Consider the following 19,230-nt stretch of genomic DNA (forward strand, 5'->3'; position numbering starts at 1 on the left):
CTGCAAATACAAGCTTGTCACTCTGTCAGAGATGGATGGAGTGGGCACAGTGACATTATATTGTAATGCCATAATATCTCCATCGAAATATGCATCCTGGGGCCACTGTTCAGGAAAAGGTATAAGTCTGCCCTGAGTCTATTTGTACTCCAACTAAATTCTTCCCAATTCTGCAGATTTCAGTACATTATGGTTTCCATTATCCTGGAACCCATTTGTGTGAAGACATCTGCTGCATCATTTCTAATCTTACTCAGTATTATCAAATCTACTTTATTAACGTGCGATTGCATCATGACCTGGGAAAGCTATAGAAAGGTGTGACAACCACCACAGCTATAGCAATCTCCTTAAATACAGAGAAAGCATTGGGTAGAGTCCAATGCCCCTTTTCTCGTAGTGTGTTCCACGTAGCTCAAAGCATAAAAACATGTTGAGATCCACCTTGGAACAAATCCTTGGCTGGAGGGAGGGGTGGGAAAATGATCCGCTTCATTCTGCCAATGCAAGGATTATAATACAACAAAAGAAGAACATTGGGCCAAATTCAGCCTTGGTGTAAACAGGCTTGGCTCACCTGAAGTCAATAGAGCTGCATCTGTCTATTCCAGGGCTGACTTTGGCATATTGATTTTAATTTGAGATACTTATTTTTATCTACTGAACATTGTGGGATCGTTTCTTTCTAAACTTTTTTTTTTTTTTAAACAAAATGTGGGAGGTTGGTTGGCCTGATGTCAATCTTCCTTTTTCCAACACAGAACATGTGTACCATTGAAGGAGAGCTGGAAAACCTATTGGGGGAGTTTTGCATCAAGATGAAAGGTAATTGCCTCCCTCCCAAACCTTCTGCATAAACAGAATTGCCAGAGCTCTCTCTGTGTTTCTGAGAGCAAAAGCTAATTTAGGTTTAATGTATGAGAGGTTTGTTTTTCCCGTCACATCAATTGCTGAGCCTTCAGAACCCTGACTTACACCCACACCCAGTAGAATTGATCATACTAGTTTGATGCGCAATTCTGTACAGTGAGCTCTTCAAAGACAATTCTTCCTATTTTTGAGGGAGATGGGGTAATTAGACTGCATTGCTTTGGTTATCGAGATGAATGTGTGATGCAGTTTTTAAGGCGACTTGTCTTTTGATTGCAGCAGAAATTATTATTGTCATAAATGGCCAAACTTCAAAGACCTGACCCTGCATTTCCTGCAAACCCTAAGCTTCCAGTGAAATCAATGGGACCTTATGGTAGCCAGATTTTTCATTCCATGCACATCAGTGAGGAATAAGCATCAGGAATGGAGCACTTAAATAAAAACCCTGATTACATGCAGAAACCCCTAACGTAAAAGACTGGGAGAAGAGAAATGGTAAATGATGCATCATCAGAATTTTCTCTGTGAAGTTCAATGCAGATGATACAGCAACGTTGTTGTAACCCTAGGATCTGAGGGTGGAGCTGAAATATACGTCTCTGAAAAGCTTAAACATCCCCAGTCATGTCCGTGCAAATCACTTTTATTTTGTGTCATGCATTAATACCAATAGAGCAACACAGTCTCCTCCACTTGTACTGAATGAACAATAATGTCAGATGGTAAAGGGCCTTCGCTCTATTTTCATGCATATGATGTTTAAAAAAATCACGATCATTTTATGAAGTAAGGACAATGGCCTTGCTAGCCTTCCGTTCAGGATTAACTCCCACGTCGAAAGGAGGGGTACTAAACATCACCACGTGTGTGCCATGGAGTGCCACCTATCTCCAGTGCTCTAGGTGCTGTCACAGCCCTAAGTGCTGGGGGATGGCACAAAAGTCAACTAAACTAACCTCCCACTATTCCTCTCCAGCCTCTATGGAAATATACTTTGATCAAGCTGTAGCCGTTTGAAGAATACTGGGGGAGAGGCATCCCCCTTCCGGGTTAACCACAGTGCTTTCATACTGCTTTTCAGACTCGCTTTCCCTACCACTCCCTTTTGTGTCCCTTCACGCAAACAAATGCTGTAGCCAATCCCCCCCCCCATCAAAGACAAAGATGGAGCTGCAGTTTTAAACCACCCTCTCTCTCCCCCTTCTATTGGGCTGAAGAAAATGTTCTTTACATAAGATATGTTCAGTGATACTGCCCAGCAGAGACCAAGTTAGCTGATACAAGCATCTTTGTAGAGATGGGAGCAGCAGCAGAGTGCTAGTAAACGTAAATTATTTATAAACAATAAATAAATTAGAAAGTGGGAGGCAACATGAGCCCTGACAGAGGGCTGCTTTGTTCTTCTGCTCCCAGTGTTCAGGAGAGAGTAGAGGATATGCTGTGTTCTGCTCAAACCACCCACTAAAGAAGTGAAAGGAAAGGGTCTGGGTCCAGATTCTTAACGCAATGACCAACTATAGATCAACCAGTAGTAAAAGAATAGGGTTTACCTGCAGTAGGTTGGATCTAAACACCTCTTGTTTTTTAAAAAGAGGGTTTGTTTTGTGGGTACGGCAGCGAAGACTGGAACTCTAGAGTCTTGCGTTTGATTCCCTGTTCTGCCACAGATTTCCTGTGGGACTTTGTGTTAGTCACGTAGGCACAGATCCTCAAAAGCATTTAGGCACTTCACGCCCTTTGAAATCCATGGGAGTGAGGTAACTAATACCTTTAAGGTATTAGTCTCTCTGTGCTGCAGTTCCCCATCTGTAGAACAGGAATAATGCTTCCCTACCTAACCAAGGTGTTAAGAGGATACATTAATTTGTAAGCTACTCAGATACTATAAGAAAAGGAGTACTTGTGGCACCTTAGAGACTATACTATAGTGATTGGGCCCATATAAGAATTGTTTAGGGTGATATAAAGAGGTGTAATTAGGAATAATGGGATGAAATAAAGTTGAAGACTTTTATGCCAAATATCAGCAATAGCTTCCTAAGAAGGAGATATGAGAATCTGCAGGAAAGTGGAAGAAGTTCCCTCATGTGAGACCATTTAAATTAGGCTTGTGAAAAAATAGCAGATGTGTACAGTAGCTGTAGGGAACAGTCTTGCATGGGCAGGGAGAGGGACATAAATGAGTGTGTATCTCGAACTCCTATGCATCTATGAAGAGAAAGTATCTTAAAAGAATCCTGCTCTTTATAATTTGAATCTGTTTGGTAACTGTTTGCAAGTAAATGTAAAGCAGTTATCAGTGATGCCAACTCTTATGAGCCTCATAATGATATCAGATGTTATTCTTAAAGCCTCAGCTTATGAAGTGATATGGTTACATGAGAATCTCCACTTTTTTATTTTTTAAATACAAGCTTTCAGCCCTCATGTTTACAGAGAAAAGCTTGAAAACTTGAACCCTGAAGGCTCCGCAAAAGGCAAATAAGAACCCCCCAGATTAATTATTTTTAACCAATCTCATTATTTGTTTGAGGCCTGACTCATGGTTTTTGAACAGTTGGGGCTGGCAGTACTGGCATTCTCTGGATTTTTATATCAAATGGCAAATACTTCTTAAATTTAGGAAGAGCTCTTACTGAAACGGTAAATTAGGCTTGTGAAGGATTGCTGCCACCTACAGACAAGACTTGAAAACAGAACACAGTATTATTGTAAGCCTGCAAGACACCAGGTTTATGTACTTAGTGACCACTTCACTAGCTGCCTCAAAGCCAAGTTCTCTCCCTACAAACTAAGGTTGGATTCTGCTCTCAATTACCTTAGTGGAACTTAATTGTTGTCAGAGAAGTGACATCAGTGTAAATGAGAGCAGTTTTGGAGTATAACCTTGGTTATGAATGAGTGTTCTCTGTGTGTGTATTAAAATATACCAAGCAACATTGCATATGGTATTGGAATCAATTTACCTGCAGATCTAAGGTTTCGTAGTGCAATTCAAAGTATATAGTCTTAATGCTTCACCGAATACTTGCATTTAATAGAGGTGTTGCAATTATGTGTGTGTCCAAGAGCAGAATTTGACCCAAAACATGTCATGGCATATAGTTAATGCCATTTATGTCAATCTAGGATGCTGCGTGTTGCTGAATGTGGCGACCTGTTTCAGTTTTATCAGGAGTTGAATCATTAAATTCACCATCTGACCATGTAGCATAACAAATATCACTCGGCAAAAAATAGAATGAAAAAATGCACTGTCATTTGCCTACCACCAGTTTGGATAGTGAATATACTGAACAAAGAGCAAACTAGCAGACAGCAAGTTATCCAAGATCTCTCTAGCATGACTGTCTACTTGCCTTACATTCAAATAGTTTTGTTCATTTCACATGATCACCATTTATAATAAACCATGACACAGAGATCATGAAAAAAGAACAAAGTTGTAAGCTTATGTGATGTCCCCTGTAAAGCTGTTCGATTCTTGATGCAGTTTCCATTTCTTGGGGCTGTAGTAGTGGCTAAGAAATGCATTTCCAATCCAGCAGAAGATACTTGAGATTTGGGGCTTGTCTTATTAACTGATTTGTAGAGCTGCACTAAAGAATTTGAGGGGCTAGTAGGAAGTCTTTATAGTTAAAATCCAGCCAGGAGCATAAATCAGACATTCAAACCCCAAACAAACCAAATCCGTGATCGTGTTATTCTCTCAGCTACCAATGCATCCTACTCTCATGTTGCCCAGCAACAAAAAATGAACCCGGCAGCTTTCCTGCCATCCGTGGGATCTTTATAGAAGCCAAAGAGGCAGCCTGAATCTCAAACAGTAAGAAATACTGGTGGGTTCAATTCTCTTAGAAAAGATGCACAAAGTGCTGATGCATATGGCATGACTGCACTGATGCCATAAAAGGAGTGCTAGGGTTTTGATCAGGTCTTAAGCATTCAGCTTACACAAGTAAAGGGAGCTAGAAAGGGAACAAGGTGTTAAATAAAGAGTGTCTTCTGAAAATGATCTCAAATGTCATTTGCTCTTAGGTCTGGCTGGTTTTGCTCGTCTTTGTCCTGGAGATCAATATGAGGTAAGTATCGTGTCAGTTTCCTTAGTATAAAATAAGCGGGGGGGATTTCCATCACTTTGTACGTGATCCTGAAAGTAACTTATTGTGGTGACACCTCTGGAAAGAGCTGCTTTTTCCTCATGTATATAGCAAGAAAAGCCCCACTGTTGTCTTTATGACTGAATGTGTCAACAGTGAAGACTTCAAGATCAGATCTAAAGTACTGGATAAAGGCTATTAAGATAACAATAGGTCTGTCTTTAGTTTTGTTTTAGAAAGAAATCATGTCTCACAATACCTTATTCTTGGCATAAGTCTCCAATTCTTCTATGCAGAAGATGCCTCATTTATCCAGTCAGGGCAGATTGAATAGAACAAATCTATTAGAGCAACCCTATATCAACGGGACATTAATACCAGGACAGAATATATATATAGGAATGACAGAATAGGTTGTGCTGGTGGGGGAGTGTCACTATATGTGAAAGAAAGCATAGAGTCAAATATAGTAAAAATCTTAAATGAATCAAACTGTACCACAGAATCCCTATGGATAGAAATTCCATGCTTGAATAATAAGAATATAGCAGTAGGAATATACTACCAACCATCTGACCAGGATGGTGATGGTGAATCAACTGAAATGCTCAGGTTGATTAAAGAGGCTATAAAAATAGAAAACTCAATAATGGGGATTTCAACTCTCCTCATTTTGACTGGGTACCTGTCACCTAGGACAGGATGCAGAAATAAAGTTTCTAGACACCATTAATGACTGCTTTTTGGAGACAGGATACCGGACTAGATGGACCACTGAACTGACTCAGTATGGCCATTCTTATATCAACCTTTATTAGATGCAGATCAAAACCAACTAGAACCTTTGGAAGTCAGTAGTTTGATAAAAGATCCCTCCCCTTTTACCAAAACCCACTTATTTTTCCACCAGTCACCATTTCTTATTTACAGTGGCAGGCCCTCCATAGGGGGCAGCGAGCTCACTAGCTAGTAGCAGGTCCCCTCTACAGAAGACTGGCCAGGCAGCCTAATTCTCCCATACCAAGATCCTCCAGCTAGGGTGGCCTGCTGTTCTCCCTGCTTTAAAATGTAGCATTAGGTATGGGGCTTCACTTAAATGTGTGGCTTCACTACCTTTATGCCACAGAGCGCACAAAATCTTGGAGCATGCAGGATTTCTCTCTGTCTTCCCGAGGGAACCTGTCAGCTCCTAGAGAATCCTGGTGCCTGAAAATAGAGGTAACAGACAGCCCTGTGATCCTCTCCCCTAGCTAAGGAGATAATAGAGCAGATAAGTGAAGCTGCGGCCAGAGGAGGTTGTGTGGGGACGAGAGAATGGGACTCCCCTTGCAACCTCAAATCATTTGGACAAGTATCTCCCAAGCATATCAACTTGTGGTGTTTTTGCAAATCTGACCTCTGAATCTTTTCAGTCTGTCCATCTCTAGCAGTGATGCAGTATTACTAATGACATCACCATCTCCTTTTTCTCAGCCTCAGCTGCTGAGAGGGAAGGGATTTCTGGTATTAAGGAGTTGCCTTCCCTTACTGCCCTGGGTTCTGGATCATTAGGAGCAAGTATTTCTGTAAGACATCTAGTGCTATGAGAGCAGGTTTACATTATTAAATGAATGTGAGAACTCAGTGCAGTGCCCCTTCCGCATAGACTTTCCTCCCTGTTTGGTGGAAAGCAGAGTTCAGCATTCATAGCATCTATTCTTCAGGTGTATTTTCAGAAACTACCCTTTTCCTCAGATCTTTGTCTGACATTTGTCGGCTGAGAACAGGTAGAGCATGCATGCCAAGGAACTCAGAGGACTTTTCTTTATCATAGATTTTCATGCGTTATGGCCGCCAGCGATGGAAATTGAAAGGCAAAATTGAAGTGAATGGCAAGCAAAGCTGGGATGGAGAAGAAATGGTTTTCCTCCCTCTTATTGTTGGGCTGATCTCCATTAAGGTAAACACACCAATTTGTACTGTCTAGCCACCTGCTGCTAAAAGCTGCCCATAAAGCTGAAATAGAATATGAGGCCCTGTTCCGAATACTGCTGCTCTTTACCCTTGCAGGTCACAGAAGTTAAAGGACTTGCTACTCACATTCTAGTGGGAAGTGTTACCTGTGAGACAAAGGACTTGTTTGCAGCTCGGCCTCAGGTGGTTGCTGTTGACATTAATGACCTTGGCACTATAAAGCTGAACCTTGAAATTACCTGGTAGTAAGTAGAACTGCTTTACTGCGTCAGCAGCTTTTCAAAACCAAGTAGAATCTCATATCCTCTTGTTTCCCTGATGAAGAGCATTGGTAGACAGTGATGTCTTCCACTTTACCGCAGACTTCCTGTGTGACTTGGGGTTAGTCATGAAAGGTACATCTACACTTAAGGCAGCATGTAGAGTACAGACACTGCTCGCCCAGCTAACGCAGGTGTAAATAGCAGTGTAGACTGTAAGGTACAGCTTAGTCAAGTAGAATAATGCAGATTGCCCTACATGCCTGTACCCTAGGGAGGGTACCCTACACGGCTCTCTACTAGGGTTGCCAAACCTCCAGGAATACGTCCAACCAAAATTGGCAACACTACTCTCTACAGGCCCTGGCAGTGCCTCTCATGTCTACACTGCTGTTTTTAGCAGAGTAGTGTCCTGTTGCCTCCCGCTGCCAGAGCCTTTTCCTGTCATTCATAGCTACACACCACAGTGACGAGTGTGGACACAGCCTGTCTCACTGCAGTGTGTAGCTGCACATGTTCTACCTATTGTTGCAAGTCTTTACAAGGTCTTAGTGTGCTTGTTCAGTTCTCTACCTGTATGAAGGGTAGAATAGCCCTTCTTCACTTCACAGAGGTGTTATGGGGATAAATACATTAAAGATTGGGGCACTCAAATGCTACGTGATGAGGGGCATATAGGTACCATACAGATGTTGCCTAATCAAACTCAAACATCTGAGGGCAAAATTGGGCCCTTCTGATATGCATGAAAATCTTAGTTACGCTGGTGCAAATTTTAGTGGAGATTTACACTAGCATAATAACCAAGAACAGAATTTGGCCCAGAGCATTAAAAACTAGCCTTCACGTGCTTGACACATTGCTTCACGGTAGTGGGAAATCCCTTGACATGCTCACCCCACAGCAATAATAAGCTTGTGATGATAGAGCAAGGGTTCAAAGCGAGATTTTATGGCATTTTAATGACTTATCTACCCGTCATCTCTAAACAAACACTGAAGTATTTACTATTTCCATTTGTGTATGTTCTATCTTATAATGCAATAAAGCATGAAACCGATCATGACAACTGCTGTATTCCATCGTGATGTAACAGCTCTATTGACAGTAGAGCGTCTTACTCCTAATTATTTTTTATACCTGTCATCTCAAATGCAAGAAAATTCTTCATGCTGTAGGAGTCACATCATATTAGCATACATAAAATTATTCCTGGCAGCGGACTGCTTTTTATCCTAAATGAGAATCACACTTCTGAGCTGTCTAATGAACAAGATTTTCTCTTTAATGGTTCACTTAAAATCTGAATTCTCCTTTTTAGGTATGCTGCTAAAATCCATTACTTTTCTTTTGTGTCACGTGCAGATTCTAATGAACTAAATGAATAATAATAAAATAAGGAAACAATGTCCCTGTAATTGTGATGCAGTCTCATTCTGCCTAGGGTGAGATTTAGTTAATTATTTATTTATTGCAGCCCATTTGACGTTGAGGACTTGACCCCATCCACAGGCAATGTGAACAAAGCATCTGCTCTTCAAAGAAGAATGTCCACGTATAGCCAAGGGACTCCAGAAACCCCCACCTTCAAGGATCACTTATTCTTTGTGAGTTAAGTTTGGCCCCACATAATTATGTAAAGAGACCCTCACTGCCTCATCAAAATAGTAAATGCTTAATTGCTTTAAAATGCATTTTTCCCAGCTTCATCATTATGCCATATTAAACTCTTTATGTTCAGCACACATAATGCTAAAGCAACACGCTTCCAGCTGTTCAGCCTAGAAGGAAAGCGTGTTTAGGTTCCTGTAACCCTAAAATATAATATGGTCAGTTATTGGATGCCCATACTTCTGCTTGTGTGCTTGTAAGATTTGGGGAGACTTTATAAAATGTATGTCTATTGGGCGATAGCAGTTTAAAACAATTAGATTAAACAACAAACTAGGATTATTCTAACGCAGGGTGAAATTCACCCTTATGCAAAGGACCTGCACAAAGCCAAGGTGCCACTTAAGTCCCACTTAAACCATATTTTGATGGGTTAAGTAGGATTTAAGTAGTGCATTGGCCTTGCACTGAAATGAATTTCACCCACAATTAATATCTTTAAAGCTGGCCATTTAAGTGCTATAACTATGATGCGTTCAACTAACTCCCCCTTTTGCTTTAACTGCTGAAGAAATGGCTACATCCTCTGCAAGACAGGCCGCAGTTGTCAGTTTTAGATACTCTGCAAGACACTTTCTTTGACAGGCTGCAGCGCAGTCGCTCTTTCAGTGACCTGCCATCTCTCAGGCTGAGGCCTAAAGCAGGGCTAGAGCAATATGTGAGTTTTGCTGGTGGGAGGGGGGCGTGTTTGTGTGGGTGTGTGTAATGAATGATTGTTTCAGTGCTCATGTTTCATTTCTGTGCATGCTCTGTTTGATGCTTAACATCACAGATCCTCTAGTTTGCTGACAGGTTGCAAGGGAGAGACTATGAGTATAAAGCCCAATGCTGCTCTCAGGAAAGCCAATAGCAAAATTCCCATTGACTTCAATAGGATCAGGATCACAGCCCCTATCGAGGGATGGGGCAGAGATTCAGCTACAAATGATAGTCAAACAACCCGTCTTTAGGGATGCAAAGTTAGATTGGTCGATATTGGTCTATATTTTTCTTGTAATCCGACTTCCAGCATTGATAGAAAGTTTGAAAAGGTATGCACGTGGAAAAAAGCAAAAAAAACAAAAAAAAAAAACAAAAAAAAAACAGAACTTCAAATATATTTAGACTTAGAATGAAAGATATAAAGAGCTCTGGGCAAAAGTTCAGTAGAATTTTGGATGCTTTAATCTTATAAACTAAGCCAGTGTATAAATGCTTACAGCTTTCTTCAGCAAATTGTCAGCAAAATATTTGTCACTTTTCATCTGTTTTGTGTTCATATGTGAGTTGTGAGCGAGTTTGCTGTGCAATTCAAAAAATTCTAGGGTAAGGACTATGTTAAACGACAGGCATTATACTGTAGGCTTTCAATGTCATTCTGAAGAGATTCTGATACCTCCCATTTTGCTCTGTTTTTTTTTATTATCCCTTTAATGTTCTACATTTCATTTCTCACTATCTACTTTAAAGATTGGTTAAAATAACAGAAGAATTTGTTCTAAAACTTCAGAATGGCTCAAACCTGTTTATAGTGAAGAAGATAGAGATTTTTTTTTTAAAATACCACATTATTCATACTAAAGGAGAGTTAAATATAAGATATTCAGACATTTTGCTCCTTTTTACTGATGCCTTGTCTAACCAAAGGTTATTTTTCACTTAAAAAAAAAAAATGCATTCTGGTGAAATTCCCCAGTCAGATCTGTGTGGCAAGTTTTGGCTCCTAAATTTTGCTTTCCCTACAATGTATAAAACTCCCATAGAGCTCAGTGAGAGATGTGCACATGTGTAAAATGTGGAGAGCAGAGATCCACTGCACAGACCTAAATGCAGAAAATTCTGTCCATTTATACACACTACTACCTTCTACCTGTCAGTTTGTCAGAGAACTGGTGGAAACAGCATCATGCGAGTTCTTCTGTTATCTTTGATCTTCTAGATCAGTGGTCTCTAACCTTTTTTCGCACAAGATCACTTTTTGAATTTAAAATCAACCCAGGATCTACCCCGCCCCTTCCCCGAGGCCCCGCCCCGCTCACTCCATTCCCCCCTCGCTCCGTCACTCGCTCTCCCCTAGCCTCACTCACTTTCACCAGTTTGGGGCAGGAGGTTGGGGTGTGGGAGGGGGTGCAGGCTCTGGGCTGAGCGGTTTGGAGTGTGGAGGGGGCTCTGGGCTGAGCCTGAGGCAAGAGGTTGGGGTGCAGAAGTGAGGGGTGCAAGCTCTGGGAGGGAGTTTGGGTGCAGGGGTCATATCGTCACACTGTACCTAATCTCATAGAATCCACTGGACATTTCTTGAATTTTACTTTTTATTAGTGTCATTTGTGGTTTTATAGATCCAAAATCCTTCAGGGATTGTCACAAATCAATGCAACATTCTCAACTGTGGGGTGTGCATTGGCTGAGCCCTGGGGCAGGGGTTTGGGGTGCAAGCTCTGGGAGTTTGGGTGCAGAAGGGGGCTCCATGCTGGGGCAGAGTGTTGGGGTACAGGAGACGACGAGGGGTGCAGGCTCTGGGAGGGAGTTTGGTTCAGGAGGGTGCTCTGGGCTGGGACAGGGGATTGGAGTGCAGGAGGGGGTGAGGGGTCTGGAGGGAGTATAGTGCAGGAGGGGGCTCCGGGCTGGGGCAGGGGGTTGGGGAACAGGAGGGGGTGCGAGGTGCAGGCTTACCACAGGCGGCTCCTGGCCAGCTGTGCAGCGAGGCTCAGGCAGACTGCCTGCCTGCTGTGGCCCCATGCCACTCCTGGAAGTGGCTGGCTGCTGGCACATGTCTGTGGCCCCTTGGGGGGAGGGAGGCAGCAGGTCTCCGTGCACTGCCTGGGCCTGCAGGTGCTGCCCCTGCCAATGGGAGCTGCGGGGATGCTGCTGGGGGTGGGGGCAGCGCACGGAGCTGCCTCCCCCCACAGGGGCCTCAGGGACGTGCCAGCAGTCAGCCACTTCCGGGAGTGGCGTGGGGCCATGGCAGGGCAGGCAGCCTGTCTGAGCCCCGCTGCTTCGCCGGACTTTTAGCAGCCCAGAGACTGCTATCAATTGGCAGAGTCTCCAGGATTGACCAGTCGATCACGATTGACGTGGTGGTGACCACTGTTCTATGTGATCTATGTTCACCAGTTACTCTTAGTGTAACAAAGACATTAATTTTTTTGTCAAAAGTATTTCACGAGTAAGATTGTGTCCCTGAAAATCATATAATATTAAACATTAACATGATCTAGTTAAACAGTTTTGTGATTCTGGGATATTTTTTATTGCTTTAGAAATGGAAAAAACGAAACAGGAAGTCTGAGCAATCATTAAACAAGTACAGACGTGCACAAAAGAACTGTAACAATATAACAATGAACAGAGCTTTTCTATGTGAAGTAGTAAACTGAATAATGCAAATTAAATTGCTGTCTGAGAATTAATCCAATTATACCTATTCAGATCTTACTGTTGTGTCACACTCAACAGTGGGCTCAGTTTACTTTGCCAACAGAAAAGATACTGACCAAGTTTCCCAGACCTGATGTGGCAGGTAGCACTCCCACTGAAATGCGCAGGAGTTGTGCCAGCTTATGCCAGGGCTGAATTTGTGTGTGTGTCTCTCTCTCTTTTTTTACACACCTGTGTATCATGTGGAATGCATTCCTTGTGTGTTATTTTTACAAGTTTACATTATCTTTGCAGTCCAATTCGCCAGACGACATCTTTGAAAATGGGATGGCAGCCAATGAGAAAAGACCACTATCTTTCAGTTTTGGCGATATACCAAATGGAGATTGTGCTCCCCCACCCAGCACTGTAGATCCCTCCTCTGCCCTTAACCCTTCCAGTCCTGAAATTACTGTCACACCTCCAGAGCACAAATCCTCAAATAACCCAACGACGGACAGTTCCAGCACAAACTCGTCCCTGGACTCTACACCTGAGTCAAAAGACTTGAAGTCACAGCCAGCGCATACACCAGTACATGAGAACAAGAAAAGTTCCAGAGTAGCCTCTGAAGTTCACCAAAAGCCTCCAGGCCCTGGGAGTGATAACCTGTTTATAGATTCTAGTGTCCCCGTGTCACTTCTACAAGAGACCGATGAAGTGTCAGAGCTGAAACCGGTCGAACTGGACACCTATGAAGGCAACATCACCAAACAGCTGGTAAAAAGGCTCACCTCCACAGAGGCTCCAATGACACCTGAAAGGCTGCAGTGTGAGGGATCAATAAGTGGCGAATCAGAAGGATATAAGTCTTATTTAGATGGAAGCATAGAAGATGCCTTTCAGGGGCTTCTCCTAGCACTTGAGCCACATAAAGAACAGTATAAAGAATTTCATGACCTGGACCAACAGGTGATGCATCTGGACGATATTCTCAAAGTAAGTATATTTTCAGGAAGCATCAACGTAAAGAAAATCTGAGTATGATTGGCCCTATTAACTGTAAACAGCAAAGTACTATTTTTTCAGTCTGATATCAAGAGCTCACTGGGAAAATACCTAAAACCAACTGATTCGCTCCGACCTTCATTGACCAACCATCTCTCTAGAGTGACCCATTTTAAAGCTTTGTTGTTTGCAGTTTGGTTACTATTACCTTACGTTCTTGAGCAATTTGTATTTTAATTTAATTATATAGAAATTGAAAAAGTAGCAGGATACCATAATCAACAAATAATTGAATACATTTCCCCTGCTGCAGAAATTACTTAGTGAAACTCTGACTTGTGTTATGCAGGAGGACAGATCACAGCAGTCCCTTCTATCCTTAAAAATCTACAGGCCAGATCCTCAGCTGCTATAATTCAGCATGTCTTCACTGATGTCAATAGAGCTCTGCCAATTTATACCAGCTGAAGTTCTGGCCCTATAACTGGATGAGTGGAATTGTTCAAAAATGTCTAGGTGGCTTAGGAGCACAAGGTCTACTGAAAGTCACTGGGACTTGTGCTCTTAAATCATGTAGGCTCTTTTGCAAGCCCACCCCTAAGTATCTATCTAAATCCTAGAATCACAGAAGTGTAGGACTGGAAGGGACCTCAAGAGGTCTTCCAGTTCAGTCCCCTGCACTCAAGGCAGGACTAAGTAATGTTACAAATCCTGTAATTAGTCTAAGAATGAGACTGAAGCTAAAAGGGAAAAGTATTTTACATATGTTACAGTACATAATGTCTTAACCCTAGATTTGTTTCACAGCTCTTCACTAATCACTGTGATGCACATTTTTCCCCACAAGAAGATATTCATGATTCTTTATCATGAGGACAGAGTTAATTTGGAATAACTGCTTTCAAGTGCTTCATATTCATATGCCAGGTGGTCTGTTGGAATGATCTGAGTAGTGTAGAATTAGCCACATAATTGAAGAAGAGCATAACTAAGGAAAGGAGAGAGAGGTTGTCCTTTTGCGTTACCATTTTAACATCTGTGTTTCCATTGGCATTTACAGCTACATGATACTTTTCCAAGTTAAGTGCTTTTCTGACAGCCCGTTCCTCCTGCTCTGACTCCCTGAACTAGCTCCGAAGTGGATTTGTACATGAGAGACTACAAGTATCAGTCATTTTTGAACTTCCCAGCTGCTCTGCTGCTTGTGCAAATGAGGTCAGCTGTCAGAACAGTACTGGGGCAGGGGAAAATACTCATTTTCTCTCTGTGAAGCATATCATACAAAGGAACAGAGGGGGGATGCATGTGCAGGTGGGATACTTGGACTCTTGAAACCTCTGCTTCTTTGAGATCGCCATTCAACCTGTTAATTTGCTTGAGGATTGAGACTGTGGGTCACTAACCGAGTTGCTGGACTTCACATTCAAAAGGTCAAGACAGAAGCTTGTTCTAGCTGAAGAAAGCTTCTCTTGACTATGTCAGCAGGAAGAGAAAATTGACAGTGCGGTTGCTACAGTTTTATTTTGTACAGGACAGGAAGCTGCATTACTAGCCCACCAAACATGTAAACTGAATGAAAGGCTGGATAACACATACCTATCTCACAGGGGTGTTGTGAGGATTGTTTAATTAATGCTTATACACAGCCTTTAAAAGTGTAAGATACTGTAGATGCTAAAGTATTAATATTATGTACAGATGGCATAGATGCAAAACTGCATATCACCCCAAGCTGTGGGAAAGTGTGGTTCTGGAATCAGATCTGAACTTCTCAGGTAGCTCATCTCTCACTAATGGGCTAAACCAGAACTCTGAATCTTAACACCAACTTTTGGGAAGGTTCTGTTCTGGAACCATACTTTGTGGCTTCGGGCTGTCTCTGATGATGAGTATAGTTAAAACTGTAGAAATTGCTGTGCAAAACTGCAGGAGCTGATCCTAAGTCAAGTTACCGACAAACTCTGATCTTGCAAGATGGTCCACACAAGTAAATCTCTGTCCCATGGAGAGCCCCACTGACTTCAGCATGGCTCCGCACAGAATGTGGGGTCTGTCTGCATGGATCACTATGCAGGATTGGGGTCTTAGAGATTTCTTACAGAGGCCATGAAGCTTTACTTACACTTTCTCCCTGTTGTTCTGATTTTCTCACAGAGTTCCTCCCTAGTGATATGAAAAGAAGGCATCTCCTCTGGTTGGAATCGTTACTTTCTGGGTTATAAAATTGCCTTTAGGAATCTCCTTGATTATGTTTATCATTAAAAAGCACTGTCTCCTGGGGTGGCCAGTACCATGATATTTGATAGAGGAATGTCTTGCTTTCCTCCTGCTTCCAGTCCTGTACAGTAATCTGGAGAGATGGGACCAAATTCATACCAGATTTAAACTCCATTGGAGTTATCCCAGGAATGAATTTGGCCAGTACATTTTAAATGAATGCATGTAATTAAGCTTCTGTATCTAAAATTACTGCTATGGAATGTGCCTTACGTTTTCAGCTTCCCACATGTTAATTAACAGACTGTCCTCTTTAAGGCCATTGAAGAGCTTTTCACTTGACTTTAAGTGAAATGTCTGTCATTTCTATAGGACGGAGTTGAACCCCAGCCTTGACATGTTTTCTATTTGGAGCTTTTTTAGTGTGCAGACTTTGATTGTATTTCTTATGAATATGAAGGTTTGAAATCAATATAATCCAATAAAATGAAATTTTAAAGCATATAAAAAGTTGTAAACTTCAATGTTATCCTTTTTTTCAGTAGTTAAATATATTTTTGGTGTTCACTGGTTTGTTCTGCCTTTGCAGTGCAAGCCAGCAGTAAACCGAAGCAGGTCCTCCAGTGTCAGTCTAACAGTTGAAAGTGCTTTAGAAAGCTTTGATTTCCTGAACACCTCTGACTTTGATGATGAGGATGGTGGAGGTGATGAGGTTTGTAATGGTGGAGGAGGTGCTGACTCAGTATTTTCAGACACCGAGACTGAAAAGACTAGGTAAGTCAATAGTGGCGGCCAGCTTGCAGTTCTCAAGGCAAGCCGCTACACTACGTCTTTGTCACTAACAGAGGATCCTGGTGCACACGTTATTCAAGGAAGATGAAACTAGATATCTGAGATTATAAATCAAGAGGTTTTCTAGTGGTTAACATACATGAAACTCTGCAAATGCAGGTATCAATTTTTCTTGTTCAAACAGCTACAGTCTGTCCCCCAGAAGGGAAATGTAATAAATTAGCACACTAGAGATCAATATCTGCAGAGCTTCTTCCTTGATATAGGTTTGGACCTGGTTTTCCTTGGTTTGGATTTAGTAACTAATTCCTCTGTGTTTTTCACCCCCCACCCTGTCTTTTCTCTCTAGCCCAGTGAGTCTTTGCAGTGGATTAGGATTGTCAGTAACAGTAACATAGGGCCAGATTTAAACAGCATGGTGTAGATTACCTCTGGAATGAAAGAGTGATGACTGGTTCTTGTTCATGGCCCTGCATGTTACGTGCCCTCATTCCACCACTGTCTTTGTGAGAGGAGAAGTAGTTGTGTGTTTGTTAGGTGCTGTCATGTCACCTTGTGAAGCTGACTGTGTTTTATCATTAGAGCCTCATATATACATTTGTAACCTCAGGAGAACTAAAACATGACCCAAAAAGTCTACACACTGCAAATATGACTGCAAAAGGAGCAAAGAACACACAGCAGTCTCCTAAAAGGGAAGCTACATTTCCCACTGCCCATCATAGCACTTGTAAGGGATTTTCTAGCACAACAAGCAGTCACTATTCTGCCACGGGGGGGAAGAAAAGAAAAACCTCATTGCATACTTCCCCTCCACCTGCCCCCCCCCCCAAAAAAATATTGACAGAGTCAAGCCTTATATAAGCACCATAGCAATTAGTTAAGTGAATTAGCTTAAAATGAAAAGGTTTCCTTTTTTTTTTTTTTTTTAAATGAAGACCTTGAAAGCAGCCTCAGTTCCTACTCTGATTTTAGGTGAATTTTAATGCATAGTTTAGAGCATCCACCTAAAGCAGTGCACATGTAAATGTGTGTTTGCGTATTGGAAATCAGAATCAGGGCCCTACTTTCAAACCATGAGAGAACATTACTGCAACAACAAGAAAATGGAAATAATGATTTAAACACAGTGAGAATAAGTATTAGCCTGTGGAAAAAATATGATGAAAAAATATGGTTTGTTATACACACTATGCCTAAAACAGCAGATGGAAACATCACGTCTTTTATTCCAGCAGATGGAAACATCATGTCTCTTATTTTCTTTTACTGACAATTAAATCTGGTGCCTGCAAAACACTGATAAATTAGTTCTTAATGGTTTAATTTTTGAGAAACCACAAATCAATAATGCAGTTTAATCCAGAACAATTTGGTAACTAATAATGTCAACAGATGAAAAAATAACAAGTGCTAACAAGGGCAAATTTCAAAGACTTCTTGGTGAGTTCTCCACAAAAGAGGCATTGTTCTGGAGAAACAAGTAGACCACTGTGGAAGCAATTTGTCTTTTAAATGTGTACAATCATTCCACATTCATTACACAATGTTACTGCCAAGTTAAGATATGATGTATTCATTAAAAGGTTTCTGGCTTATCAAGGGCTCTTTGGTTACAGATCACTGCTTGCAGCAATTCTTCTTGTGCCTGATGTTAGTCATTTTGAGTTAACGTGCTTTGTCTGCAGGAGAAGAAAATCAACTCCTTACCCAACTTCCTGCATTCACAGTTACAGGTCAGATCACCCAGAAGCCAGAGGGCACCTCAGTGAAGCTTTGACTGAAGACACAGGAGTTGGGACCAGTGTAGCTGGAAGTCCTCTCCCACTGACCACAGGGAATGAGAGTCTTGATATCACAATAGTTAAGCATTTACAGTACTGTACACAGCTCATTCAGGTACAACTGCTCTTTTGGGTTATATTTTTATAATAATATTCCCAGATGCATTTGTTTTCCAGTTTCTTAGGGTTTAAATTGGCTGATGAATTTAGTACTGGGTGAAAGCAAGGCAGGAGTACTGCTAGACTGAGCCAGTTGAGGGGCTGGCTGACACCAAGAAAGCTTCTGCAGATGTAGCTCTTCTAATGTGCCTCAGTCATGACCTGTCAGACCTCTGTTATGCCAGTCCTGGCCCTCTTCTGAGCTAAGCGCAAGACCTGAAACTACAGGGCAGTTTTGTGACTACTGGTGTCCACTGCAGAAAGTGCAGACCACTCAATTCACTTTCCCCTTGGACTCAGATCCTGGCACTGACCCTGCACCACTGACTTCCACTCCACGCTCAGAGCAGCTGCAGGGTCAGCCTTGTTATGTGACTTTAGATTTCCAGAGGTGACATGGAAGCCCATTCATTCACTGTTTACTCTAGCTAAACTCCAGGCCATTGGAAGTCAACCAAGATATGTGCGTTATTTAAAAGCAAAAAGGTATTTTGGGTATAAAACCAAGATGATTCTTTAAATGCAGGAACTGTAAAATGCTACCTTTTGCTTTGGACTCTATGTGCAAGCACAGTGGAATGTTGCACTGAAGTCCAGTCTGTGTGAACCAAGTCTGGATAGTTATACATTCTAGGAAGTTTTCCCTCCCTAACCAAAGTAAAAATTTGTCCCAGGATTTTCCACTTCCTGAAGGGTGCCCCCTTTGGAGAACATCAGTGTTTTCCTATTGTATTGGAATACTGCATACTGGAGCCTCATTTACTGCATTAGGCTCTTCACTCCCAAACAGACACAGTTAACATCTATTTCCAATGGCCACAGGCTCACTGCTACAATGGAAATCAAGTCCTGCTTCTGGCATCTTGCTGATTTAGACAGCTAAATCCCAGCCATGTAGAATACGGAAGGGTATTGGGCTTAATACAGGAGTAACTGAATGAAATTCTATGGGCTGCACATGTTATGCAGGAGGTCAGACTAGATGATCTAATGCTCTGCCCTAGTCTTAAACTCTATGGAAGGAGTTAGGTGCCTAAAGCAGCACTTTGCTATTTAAATGAGTAATTACCTTCCTAGATA

The 19,230-nt window shown here is 41.8% G+C and overlaps 1 protein-coding gene across 8 annotated transcripts in view; it reads left to right on the forward strand.

Moving 5' to 3' along the window:
- The window catches only part of RIPOR2 (RHO family interacting cell polarization regulator 2), a 96,713-nt gene that overhangs the window by 58,889 nt on the left and 18,594 nt on the right, over positions 1-19,230 (forward strand). For 2 of the 8 annotated variants that reach the window (XM_043540029.1, XM_037893032.2), the window contains 8 exons: positions 762-825; positions 4,912-4,955; positions 6,787-6,912; positions 7,023-7,171; positions 8,664-8,793; positions 12,506-13,189; positions 16,005-16,189; positions 17,896-18,106. In XM_043540029.1, the coding sequence (XP_043395964.1) occupies positions 762-825; positions 4,912-4,955; positions 6,787-6,912; positions 7,023-7,171; positions 8,664-8,793; positions 12,506-13,189; positions 16,005-16,189; positions 17,896-18,106 (1,593 nt within the window). Of the gene's footprint in view, positions 1-761; positions 826-4,911; positions 4,956-6,786; positions 6,913-7,022; positions 7,172-8,663; positions 8,794-9,368; positions 9,516-12,505; positions 13,190-14,258; positions 15,926-16,004; positions 16,190-17,826; positions 18,107-19,230 lie in introns of those variants that run through there. The other 6 variants (XM_043540030.1, XM_037893033.2, XM_043540031.1 and 3 more) reach the window with 4 other exon arrangements.

This window comes from Chelonia mydas, chromosome 2, assembly GCF_015237465.2.
Source record: "Chelonia mydas isolate rCheMyd1 chromosome 2, rCheMyd1.pri.v2, whole genome shotgun sequence".
In the NCBI taxonomy this organism is placed as follows: domain Eukaryota; kingdom Metazoa; phylum Chordata; order Testudines; family Cheloniidae; genus Chelonia; species Chelonia mydas.